The following is a 13,619-nucleotide window of genomic DNA, read 5'->3' as shown; positions in this document are numbered from 1 at the left end:
GTGTATTGAACCATGGACACATCTAAAAGATGCAGGACATCGGCCCTCAAGGCCTGGATTTATGGAACTTGTTGTTTGTTACAAACATTTACTACTAAAGGACATTTATATGGGTAAGGGGAGGAGGAATTTCGTAAAATTGACTTTTTCAAGCTTTATGACATATAATGTTATTCCTTTGTCAAAAACATCTGGGGTGTTGCTTTGATTCTTTCATGCATGTTTGAGAAATACCTTAATCTCCTGTGGGAATCATTCAGGAGCGCCTAAACACTTGCTCTCACAAAGCTCCTCCTGGGAGCTGCTGTTTCCAGCCAGGCTTCTGCCCTTCATAGCACCCCTGTACTCCGATTCCCTGACTTGGCCCCTTCGGACTAGCAGCAGCAATTAGCAAACACCTGACGAAGCTACGAGTCTGCTCAGATTATCAAATGAACTACATCTCAGCCCAACACTCCTAAGAACTGCTCCAAATGTCTTAATAAAGGAGCACTCTGCTTTAGGTAGAGTGTCTCGTCAGGAAATTGGCTTCTGTTACAGACAGATTCAAATTTCAAGTCATCAAAGTATGAAGTTAAATTTCTTTGAAGTCATATTTGATATCTACAACTGAAGGTAACAATTATTTCATTTTGCTATAAAATAAAGTTAAATGTACCACCCACTTAACCAAATACTAGGAGGAGCATATTGTACTAAGAATATTTTAAAACTGTCCACCATACAGAAAATCCACATGAAATAAAACTTAATTGAACATCAATAAAACTTCTTATTGAATCGCACAATTTATTCTGACATTTATGACCAAGAGGGCACCTAATCTTCCTACTGACATTTTATGTCTACAAATTTTGCATAACCTTTTTCATGGATTACATTGTTGAATTGCTCCTGAATGTCTCATCACTGGTGACCTTTCACATTTGTTATGGGCACCATTCTGTGACCTGGTGATCTGTTGTTTGCAATCACCAATTGATCCTTTTGTTGTAGCTGCATTAAGAAAATGTAAAGGTGAATAAGTGAACCGTTACTGAACTTGGGCTTTTTTAGGTTTATCATTTAAAAACACATGAACAGCCTAAGCTCACCCATAAAATATTTACTGCTTGCCATGTTGACTCTCTCACTGCCTGCACTGTTCTTTTTATACTAAAGTGGTTAGCGTCATCTTTCACATGAATATGTATGTGCTGCTCTTTTTTATGACTAAGAATGTGTGATGCTTTAAGGGTGTTAGAGATGATTGAATCTTGACCACAATTGGATTTTAATCTTTCCTCTACAAGAAGGACGCAATGAAGGACATGTTCCAACTGAATCTAATTTCTCAATGGCCTGTCGATACATCAAGTATTTCTGTGAATTGAATTTACTGATTAGAGCCACTTTTGAAACTTTCTGGGTTCAAGAAAAAAAATGTTGCTTAAAAAATGTTGGAATGATGAAACTGCTTTTATTGAGGAGTTAGGATTTGGGGCCTCTTGTGGAACGCATCTAGGCAATGGAGGCTACTGCTTAAATTGACTGGAGATATATATGACACAGCATATGTGTGACATGCTTCACCTTTGGTGATGCTTGAATTTGTAATATAAGCATTGCAACCTCAGTCTCAAACGTGCCTGTCTGTTTTTAGGATACTTGACCCATAAAATATAATTTCTTTTTCCCCCCCAAATCAGATTGCTTGTGTCATTGCAGGTCGTCCGTTGAGCCAGAAAAGTGTGTGTCTGCATGTATGAGCATGTGTTGTTTACCAGCTGCTTTGCACTGTGATCTAACACAGCTTCAGTCAGTACACTTTTCCCCACCTGCATAAAAACACTCTGCTCATCTTAGCAACCAGTGAAGCATCTAGCTGGGAAGCCGGTCTACGCTGGCTTCTCCTGTGGGGAAAGTGTGCTCGCAACACTGCGACTCCGTCAAACTTCCATCTTCTTCAAAGGCTACAGAGTCATTAGATATACAGGAGAAATAAATAGCTCACCCCAGAGAAATCTCAAATTGAAATTCCTCATTCACTTTTTCGCATAACTCGCCCTTACTGCTGCTATATAGAAAGAGACAAGATAGACCTACTTCTATTGTCTGTGTGTTTCAGTGAAGGGCTTTATTATAATCATGTAGCCTTTTGCTATTTTTCTTATCTGGACTACAAGTATGTGGAAAAGGCGAAATATGTTCATAACTAACTTTTTTTCCCCAAGTTTAAAACAAGTACTACTTTCTCTCTGGTCCAAAAAGATTAGACATTTAGGTGAAGGTTACACATATCATTGTTTTGTTTATTTAGCTTTCCTGTAGAATGACTTCTGTTTGTACATCAGGTAATGTTTTATGATACTTTTAGATTAAAATTGCTTTGCATGCATTGGTTTCCTGTTTAATGAGAATGTTTTGCACATGAAACCATCCCCAGGAGTTTCTGAGCTGCTGTTTTTGCAGGATTCAGTTAGATCAAGAATTTATTTGGGGACTTCTTGACAGCAATACTTGTTTGCCGATGGCTAACACCACATCTAAAACATTATTTCTTGTGTGGGTTCTCATAAAAATTGAAAGTCTGGTACAATATTAAGTACACATTGTTATTCATGTGCGCTTTTTTGCCCTGAAGTTTAACACAAAGTTATACTGCATGCTGATACTACACAAAGCTTTCTTTTGTTTAGTTTCTTGAAGTGATCTCAGAATCATCCTGCAGAATAAATAGGTCACTGCATGACATGAATATGCTGGTTTTGTCATGTTGACTGTACGTTTTGGATGTTTGCTATACTAGTAGACCCTAACCATAATCCAAAGTCTTCTAGCTGCGAGGAAATGGGTTCTTGTCCAAGATTTTTCAGTATGTGGCCCTGCTGGCCCCTCCATTCAAAATTTAAGTTCTTCTACACCCTGGAAGAAAAAGAAAGTAATAAATTAGAAACTCTTATTTCCGTAGCAGTAAACAAACTTAGAAAATCAGGATAGGATCAAATACCTGTTTTCCTTACTGCAGGAATATCACAATCATCAGTATGTGATACTGTCTCTGTAGACATCCCACAAAATTTTATACAGTTAAAAAAACACACAAGGGAAACTAAAATCTTTGTCATCAAAAATAGCAAAACTATTACAATTGCATTATGTCCTTTGATAGCTATATCGAAGAATATTAATATTTGGGTTGTCCCAATCCGATATTGATATCAGAAAGTGGTTTGATATCTCCCAAAAAATCAGTATTGGATTATTTCAGCCTGCATCTAAAATCTCTGATATAAGTACTCTGCACCAGCTTTTACTCCAACTTAGCATTTATATCCAGCAGCACTTCCATCCCCCACGCTGACCCTTTGGTTAAGAAGAAATGGTTCACTTGATCTCAAGTTGTTGGAGACTATTGTTCTCTCTTTGAGTAATATCAATACGAAGCCTTTCCTAACATTCCCAATAACAAGATAAGTAGTAAAAGTATTTATGTGCTGATGTCATATTGGATTAATATCAGTATTGGCCATTACTTAAACCTGTAAATGTCATCATATCAGAAGTGAAAAAGCTGTATTGGGGCACCCCTAATTAATATGACTTTTCATACAGCAATATAATTGAAGAGGATGTGTAGGTTCTTATTTTTGCTTTGTGGTCTTCCAAAAAATATTTTGTTTTTAAATTATTATTTTTTGCTAGATCTGCAGTGTATTTGTGTTGCAATTATTCACTTTGATAATGGACACTGTATTCTTTGACTAAAACCAGCTATTTACAATCAATTAAATAGAAGCTGATTAATGTCTTGGCTAGTTTCTATGTTGCTACCTCAGAGCACAATCTAAAAATAAATAAATTCCTTCAAAAGGATATTAAGGCCATTTACATTATTCACAACATGCATTTTTCAGAACTGGAAATTCTTCTTATTGTTGCCATGTTTTTATTTACCCACGTGCAATCTGCTATAACTCCCTGCAACATCTGGCAGCTAAAATGAGAGCTATTTTAGGTACAAGGTTCAGAGGGTACAGTCTGTTTTTCAGCGTGAATTGTAACATTCTGGAACAGCAAGTTCTCTGTTGTCTTTTTTCCCTGGTCTGTTTGTGTGTTAGTTACTTTTTATTCACACTACAACAACACTGCTCATCAAACTAAAACATTAGAAACAAAAAAGGCTTAATTCCCATGGCTAAAAACAAACTATGCCAGAGTTTCCAATCAATTAATTGCTAAAGTGATTCACTGTCCTCAGAGTTTTAAAATGTTGTTTTTTTAGTGGATACATTTTTCTTTACCAGCAAACCAATACAGTAATTATCTACCTGCATTTTTTCATCCATTTTATGTTTTTCTAGCCAAACAATATGTTCAATCCATGTAATAATTTACCAGGCTTTTTGTGTTGTACCTTTATGAAACACCAGACACACAAATAGGTTTCATACAATGCTTTATCTATTGATTAACTTTCACTGGTTCAAAAAACAACAACAAAAAAACCAAAAAAAAAACAAAACAATGTAAGGTATTAATAATCAGAGATGGACTCTTGGTAATCTAGTTGTTTTGAATTTCCTTTCCTTCAAACCTGAAATAAAGAAGTACGTTTTTTTTTTTCAGTGACTATTCATGATTTGATTTCAGACTATCTTTGTATTCTGAAATCAGACTACAAAGCCCAGGGGTGATTAGCTCCAGTTCTCAAGAGCCAGTGTCCTAATGGCTGAATTGTCTCATGAGTTATGAACTTGAAATAAATAAATAAATTATTTTATTCACCTCTGCTGAAACATCTAAAGCATAAAGGTTACTAGCTCTTGAGGGCCAGAATTAGCTACTACTGTATAGACCAATCACACTTTGAGGTGATTGGTCTACTGAATTTTTGTGGGCTAGAAAAATGTCCTGCCTTAGGTAAACACCCCTGCAACATCTTGTCTCATACTTTAGCATGCAGAGTTGAATCACCATATAAACCACAGGGTTTTTTTTTTGACATGTTGAAAATATATTTGCCTGCATGGTGACACTAACATGGTAAATCGATCATAGTGTTCAGAGAATTTTTAAATGCAGTAATACATAGTTCAACAATAATCTAAGCCCCATTGCCTCTTTTTGGCCCCACAAGCCAAAACTTCTCCAGTTCTCATGTATGATAATTGTTTTGATTGTTGCATGGGGAAGGAAATGGTGCATGCAATGTGGATTTAAAAATTATTCCTAGGAGTTAAATGTCAAAGTTCCAATGGGGTATAAGAGTAAAGATTTTATGAGAAGGAAAAGCATTGACAGTGGTGGGTTAAAAGTACAATAGGGCCTGAGAAGGAGCCCTGCAGTAGGACTGAATATGTTAAATGAGATGACTTTGTCTTAGGAGCGAGGTTCTCTGTACCAACGCAGTAGAACGTTTATCTGCACCCTTTGTTCCAATACACACACAATACACAGAACACAGGTGCATCAGAACACACATCCTGTAGTTTAAAGATGTGTAAAGACTTGCTGTTTCATAAAAAACTCTGCATTTCCTTATGTTTAGATTTACATAGCACACATTTGTCTTGTATACCAACCTTTGTGGCAAGATGGGAAACACTGGAAGCAGCTGTAGGAACTGACTTATTTTGATGTTGAAAAGTTTTTTTTCCTTCAAAGAGTATCTAGAGTTTGCACTTATATTCTCCACCGGTACCAGGCACCTATCTAGTCTGGACCAGCTTTGTCACTGCTCTGCAGATTGGCACCTTCGTACCAGCAAAGCTTTTCTTTGAAGTAGGAAGAAATGTTCTGTTAACGCAGTTTACCGCTGGATTCAGTTTGTGCAGTGCAGGCACAAAATAAGAGAAACTCTGACGTTGCAAAAGGAACTTTGAAAAAGTCTCTGTGGTCTGAAACCACTTTGAGTTGCTGGAGCATTGTTAAGGAGTTTATGTCAGCAGGAGTATGTCAGCTTTTGCCGTTTTAAGTTAATGAATAACTGAACTGCAATAATAATTTGCTCAAATTTATGTTAGAAAACCAGACTTCAAAGTCGGTCAGTGCAATTAACTTCAGCATCACTAACTCAAATATATACATTCTACATCTCTTTTGATCATTCGAACATGGTGCAGTGTATGCGTGTGTGAACAAGTCTTTTTGATTCCTGCTTTGTTGGTTCAAATAATTAAACACCAACAGATGGGAGATGTCAAAAATAATTATTTCACAAGGCTGCACAATTTGCTAAAGTGTTCAGTAACAAGTTTCTGGGGAACTGTGCATCAAAGGGTTTTTAGGTGATTATTACACATAAAGTCACATTTTTTGAGTTCCTTTGGAAAAATGAGCCAACTGTTTGATGTGAGATTTATTTTATATGTTCATTTTTATCATTAAGAGAATTGAGCATGGAGTGAAAGTCTGTTGCGACCAAAATTATTTTTAAAGAAAACTATTTGTCAAACATGACTCATTATTGTAATATGCACTCTGAGCCTCACAGGTGTTAAATGTTTGCTGACATGAACTCTTGTCAGTTCTCATTTTGCCCCAAGCGAAACTGTCAACACTTGGTGTCAGTTGTATAACCAGCAAAAGCTGAATTGGAAAAGACACGCATCACTGTACCTGGGGTTAGAATAACGGCTCTGCAGATTTTGTGGAGATTACTAGAAGATTTTCTAAAAGGGATTTAAATGTGTTTAAAGATTGTGTTCAGTCAAAGCAATAGAGGAATAAAAGGTCTTCTTTACTATAGAGTTGCACCAGTTTGACTTTTGCAGCTAATTTCCATGCTTTGCTAAGCTTTGACCTTGAGATTCAAATTATTCTTTGAGAAATAAAATGTATAAGAACAGTATTTGAAAAGTTTTTACGCCTTGACTTGAGCTCTCAGTAAACGTTTCTCTCAGAAGTCAAGGCAACACCACAGTAGACGTGTGAGAGAGCAGCCTCTATAAGAAAGGGTTTTATTAAGTGAGAGTAAAAAATAATTAGAGTTTACTTTTTGTCACAATGCATCCCTAGCATCACTGAAACAGCAGTCTCTGTGTCTATATTCACTTCAGAATGTAGATCCCTTGCTTTAGCTCTGAGATTTCCAAAACCCTGCCAGCATTTCCAAATTCAGCATGTTCCATTTCAGGGTTTGAAAGCTCAAAAGGATAAAACAGAGCATCCTTGCTGTAAAACCTTCAGCTTTGCTGTTATCTGTTGGAATCCTGCTAACTCCTGCTTTGCCTCAGCTGGGAATGAACTACAGACCTGTCCTGACATCTCATTAAAAATAATTTCATTTTAAGCAACTTGTTGCATCCCTGCCTCCTCTGAACTGTATTTACTTAAAAGCTAGGTTTCAACCTTTTTCCCTAAGGAAGACCATCTGTACCTTGTAGTGCTTTTGTTAACATGACCAGTGGAAACATTTTGAAAGGTGATCAGTAATTATGAAATGACTTTGGTGTAAAGCCTGTAAAGGTATTTGCGTTGATTAATAAAAAGGGTGTGTGCCATTTTCAACATGCCATTTTTTAAATATCAAAAATGATAAAATTGCTTTCAAAGCCCCTTTACTTTGTTTTCTGTCTTGCAGCTGCTCATAAACAAGCTTCTTGACTGAGTGAAAATGTTACATATAAACCTGCCTGCAATATGGATAATGTTGTTTGTATAACTTCACTAATCGATGTTAAATCTGTGACTCGTATGGAACAGACAACATGAATCCATCTCAATGAAACTGAAACCTTGTTTTTGTCATTATGTCGAGCGTTTCACTCACAGCTAAAATGTTGTGCATGCTTACACATGCCGTACTTTGCTTTGATTAATGGGTAAAAAGCAATTTTTTGAAGAGACAAGAAATGAAAATTCTGACATTTTGAAAAGTGGGTTGGGACTCTGGCTNGTATTTACTTAAAAGCTAGGTTTCAACCTTTTTCCCTAAGGAAGACCATCTGTACCTTGTAGTGCTTTTGTTAACATGACCAGTTGATACATTTTGAAAGGTGATCAGTAATTATGAGATGACTTTGGTGTAAAGCCTGTAAAGGTATTTGCGTTGATTAATAAAAAGGGTGTGTGCCATTTTCAACATGCCATTTTTTAAATATCAAAAATGATAAAATTGCTTTCAAAGCCCCTTTACTTTGTTTTCTGTCTTGCGGCTGCTCATAAACAAGCTTCTTGACTGAGTGAAAATGTTACATATAAACCTGCCTGCAATATGGATAATGTTGTTTGTATAACTTCACTAATCGATGTTAAATCTGTGACTCGTATGGAACAGACAACATGAATCCATCTCAATGAAACTGAAACCTTGTTTTTGTCATTATGTCAAGCGTTTCACTCGCAGCTAAAATGTTGTGCATGCTTACACATGCCGTACTTTGCTTTGATTAATGGGTAAAAAGCAATTTTTTGAAGAGACAAGAAATGAAAATTCTGACATTTTGAAAAGTGGGTTGGGACTCTGGCTGCAAGAAACAGGTACTTAAACTTTTTAGAAGTGATGAGGAGAATACCATGTCCTTTTGTTTAATTGAAAAGACAACTTAATAGATTTGGCCATACTGATGCCTAAGACATTAGTAAATGGTTTCTGTTGCAATAAATAATTCTTCATGGCAACAGCAACCTTCAAGGTATGTTGTACAATATATATGTCTTAAAGAAAGTAAATGTATATGAACACAATCAAGACTTTACATGCTTTAATCACCGAAAAAACAAACATACCACAGGGTAGAGCAATGCTTTAATGAGCTGCCTAGTATGCTATACATTAAGCATACTGTTTTTATTCACTACTTCATATTACGCTGTTGCTAAGCTCAATACTTTCTACAAGGGGTTTCTATGAGACAGATGGTCAAGGTGGGTGTTGATATTTAAGGGTGTGCTATGTATCAGTCATGTCTTTGGTTTGCGTTACAGAGATCACACTGTCAGGGGCGGACTGGTGAAATGTAATATTCAAAGAACGCGTCCTTTTCAAGATGATAAAGATCATAAGCACATTTCAAATTCTAAAGACAACCTTAGTAGGCTCAACTCATGTTTGCTCAGGCTTAGAGATCATAGGAATAATCTATGCAAGACAGACCAGAGCTGCTATTTTTCTACAGAATTAGAAAACTGCTGCTCAAGATTTTTATTAATTAGAATTTTCTGATTACATCGAGTTGCAGGAACACCATATTTGCAGAGTGAAGAAACGTGCTTGGGCCAGATGGGTATGGATCTCCACGGCTGTTTTGTCAGCTATATCGGTCCTTATTTAAATGTCATGTTCAGTCAGCTCTTGGCAAGTCAGCAAATAAAACATTTGGACCTGCACTTTGGGCAGTATATGCCAAAAAAGTTGTGAACTAGGCCTTTGTGTTTTTTAAACTAGCCTAAAGTAAAGATTGTGAGGGACATTGCTAAGCCTAAAGAGCAACAAATATTGATCTTTCCCTTTTACTGACAGTCTAGTATAGTTGTGCTGATTTCTAGATCACACAACAAAAAATAAAGTACCCTTAATATAATTGGGAAATGGCTCAGATGAAGATAATGAAGAAGTGAAGATTAATTTTCCAAACATAATTGAGGTGTTTTGGCTAGCTTGAATAAAAATTGACAAAATTTGTAGTCTGTAGCTACCAATTTACCATGATAACAATAATTGTACACGACGTTTACAAAACAGTGATTTTAATATTTTATTTAAACCACTTTGTCCACTGCCAATTTCAATGAGGTTATTGGATGTTTATTTATTTGTTGACATGGGCCGGTTTTGTTTTTCATAGAGGATTTCTGACGGATGAAATGCCTAAAGACTACAATCAATTTCTGAGTTCTTCTCATTTGCGTTTGTTGTATTTGCACTAAATACAATAAATACAAAAACAATATTGTTTAGCTTTTAACAACATGTCTCCAATCTAGTGAGTAAAGCAGTCCTCTCCTATGTGATTTAGCTGTCCAGTCTGAATTAGAAAGCCCTTTATAAAACTCTTCAACAGTTTGCTCTCTCATTGTACCAAACCTGCCAGGTCAAAATGACAAATAACTTCTGTGACTTAAAAACTAGCTAAGTTAGCAAAAGTAACGATTGTTGACTTAACATGAATCGTCTTACTAATTTTGTCTTTCCTTCTTGACTTTCTTTTGTAGAGTTGCGAAGCAGCTCATGTGGAAACCCAGGAGTTCCCGCCAAAGGGATACGCAATGGTACTCAGTTCAACGTTGGCGACAAGATCCGCTACCGATGTGTCACAGGCTACGTCCTGGACGGACATTCACTCCTCACCTGCGTGACCAGCACAGCTGGAGTGTCAGTGTGGGATTTTCCAGTGCCAATCTGCAGAGGTGAGATTTTCTTTTATTACTAAAAATTAAAAGGAATGTGGTTGTTTGATCCTATACCTACATTTTACTGCAGCTGTACAGTATGGTTTGAAAGAGTACTTGATGTCATTTTACATTAGTGTTCCCCTAAGAAATTTAAAACGAGGGGGTGACGAGTTTATTCTGACCTTCTCTTATTAACTGCTAAGTGTTAATTGCTTTTTAATGATTGACAGATTGATGGTTATGAGATTGGCTGACATATTAGCTCCTCCTGTACTAATGCATGGCACAACCCTTCATTAGAGCAATAAATATATTTGCAATCAGATGGGATGGAAATGTTTTAATCATGTTGATGGAGATGATTGGAGATTCCATGGTTTAAAAGGTTAATTAAATATTTATCTCTGGGGGACAACTAGCTTGAATATATGAATGTTTTCAGCCATAGTTTTTGCAGCTTTTAGTCTATATTTGACTGATAATGAGTGGAACACTTTTAATCTCCTGTGGGATCATGTGTTCAGTCATTCGTGATGCATGCTGCTGACAGTTCAGCTTACAAAGCACCATAGAATAAATTCCCAGCATGCCAACAATGTCCATACATGCAAACATTTAGATATTACATTGTGTTAAATCATAACATCAGTTAATGAGTGCATAAACAGCAGGAAAATTGAGGAAAATTGACTCTGCATTACTTTAGTTACAGTATTATTTTTGATGCAGATACAGAGTTATGTAAATGTTTTCATGTGGTTCCAGAGATGTAGAATAACCAGGAATCTGTGTTGTCAAGCTCTTTAACCAGGCCATAAAGTATGCAGAATGAGAAGAGACACTTCAGCATGATGATGATTTCTATCTGACAGCTGGTTGATGAATGATGGGCTACAGCTTTTTAAATCATGCAATTTATTCCTTTCTGTTTTTAAATGAGGCCCATTGTTCAGGACTGACCCAGAAAATCCTTTTCTGCGTTATCTGAAAGTTATTTTGAAATGAAGGTGTTGTAAGATATTTCTGAATGCTTTAGGGCTCGTGGATGGACAAGTCCATGTCCATTAAACATAGCCGTATGTAATCATCACATTTTAGATTAACTGAAATAAGTTAATTTTTTCACTGGAGTTAAATCTGCTTTAATTCAACTTTGAATTAAAGCTTTACTTACTGTCTATTCATTTTGGTTAGCATTTGATTTCATCGTTTATTTTATTTGAACTGTATTCAATCCTTTTCCATGCTGTGAAACTTAAATACAGAATGAGGCACAATTAAAAACATGGACAACGCCGTAGTCCACGTTGTCCATGTGGACTACGTGCATATAGAGTTAAGACAAAAAACATAAATCTATTTTATTTATTTTTTTACTAAACAGCAGAATCTAGCTAATAGTTCAAAGTATGGGGTTGGGCAGCAACCTGTTCTGTTCTGCAACATTAATGCTTGTAATAAAACTATTCACAGTAAAAAAAATGGCTTTTTTTATTTAAAAAAAGCCATTTTTTCATTCTTCTCAGATATTATGATGAATTTCTTAGTGTGAAGAAAAGCAAAGTTTAGCAAGCAAATGTGATGTCAAATAGATGACATGATAAAAAAATGGTGGTTTTATTTTTCTGTAGCCTTCTGGGATATATTTCAATGGTAACATTCTTTACAGCTTAACATTAGTAACTATAACAAGGACAAACTTTACAAGGCATGGAAATTATCCCTGGCTTCAAAATGGAAATAAAAAGGAAATTGGATCTGTAATTATTCTTTTTTCAAAAAAATTAAGACAGCTCTATTTGCTAAACCAAAATATTGCAAGTTTAGTGTATTGTTTAACAGATGAAAATATGAAAAAGTGGAAGTAATTTTTTTTTCTTTAAAAACAAACTAATTTTTGTAGCCATCAAACACTTTATTTGGCATTGTGGGAACACCACAATTATCAATTGATAAGCATCAAAAGATAAAGTCTGGAAAGATGAACAGGTAACTGGACATCAGCTGTGAATAGTTTTATTACAAGCATTAATGTTGCAGAACAGAACAGGTTGCTGCCCAACCCCATACTTTGAACTATTAGCTAGATTCTGCTGTTTAGTAAAAAAATAAATAAAATAGATTTATGTTTTTTGTCTTAACTCTATATGCATCTGTTATGTGTCATTTTGGTTTTATTGGGGTACTAATCTGGTAATATTTAATTTTTGTCCTCTAGAATTTGAGTCACTTCACATTTATTACTTTTATGGATTAAGAACGTTAATAAATGGAAATGGTGTGTATTTCTAAAGTTCTGAGAAAATAAAATAGTTTTCTCAAAACTTTACTTTAGTCTCAAAACTAATTGAACATTTTGAAAAAATAAAATGCAATTAAGTTATTTGTGGGGATTAAATAGTTATAACCAATATAACTAATTACCTTCATCACTCATAGGAATACTCAAATAGTGAAAAAAAAAAAAAAAACTTACAATAATACAAATGAAAATGAAATGATTGGTTTGCGGCTATAAAAGCAAAGAATGAAGGGAGAACGTAGCGATTGATACAAAACTCAGAGGTGAAATGACCCAGAAGTTTTTGAAATGCATTAAGCTTTGAAAATGTTTGAATTTTAAAAATATTCTCTGTTGTGCCTTTTGCTTTTTCTCAAAAGTCATGCGGTTATTCCTGTGAAAAGCAGGCCAAAGCCTCTTCTTATCCATTAATTTAATTGTTAGCTGCTGAGGCAGTTTATTTAGATGTACAAATTCTTCAAACTAGAGGTTAAGCTTCAAAGGGGTCAAATATTTCTCTCATGTTAATATTTAATGGTGAGAAATGCCAATACCAGCAGAGCAAATGCAGGATTTCACTTCACAATCGAAAACACGGAACAATGAAAATAGCTTGGCATATGTTTGAAATATGGTGGGCTTAGAGGCTGGAGAAAGCTGATGTGAATTGTTCCTTTCCATTTAGGGATGTTTCTGGCCTCTGTTGCCACAGGCCAGAAACATCCCTTCATTCTAGGGCTGCACAGCCACTGCTTGAGCCATAATCTCTCAGCAATATCTGGGCCTGCTCCTCTATGCAGCCAGATGGTCCTTTGATCTTATTTTCTCCGAGATCCTGCCTTCTGCTCATCACTGATTGTTTTAAGGTGAACACACAGCAACACAAATCCTGTTCCCCCCTCCAACTACCATCCTTGGTGGCAACAACTTTAATTGTTCTGGGGGAAGTTTGGTCCTGTCTTCTTTGGAGAATTGTTTTAATTCAGCCACCTTGGATCATTTTAAAACATATACAGCATCT

General features: G+C 35.7%; 1 protein-coding gene across 1 annotated transcript in view; it reads left to right on the top strand.

Moving 5' to 3' along the window:
• LOC103150239 (CUB and sushi domain-containing protein 3-like) overlaps positions 1-13,619 on the top strand; it is a 291,625-nt gene that overhangs the window by 61,318 nt on the left and 216,688 nt on the right. Inside the window, exon 4 of the mRNA XM_016670613.1 lies at positions 10,138-10,332. Within this exon, the coding sequence (XP_016526099.1) occupies positions 10,138-10,332 (195 nt within the window). The remainder of the gene's footprint in view (positions 1-10,137; positions 10,333-13,619) is intronic.

Source organism: Poecilia formosa, unplaced genomic scaffold (genome assembly GCF_000485575.1).
Source record: "Poecilia formosa unplaced genomic scaffold, Poecilia_formosa-5.1.2 Scaffold0, whole genome shotgun sequence".
Classification (NCBI taxonomy): domain Eukaryota; kingdom Metazoa; phylum Chordata; class Actinopteri; order Cyprinodontiformes; family Poeciliidae; genus Poecilia; species Poecilia formosa.
Note: the sequence above shows the minus strand (reverse complement) of the source record. Positions and strands in the feature narration are given on the sequence as shown.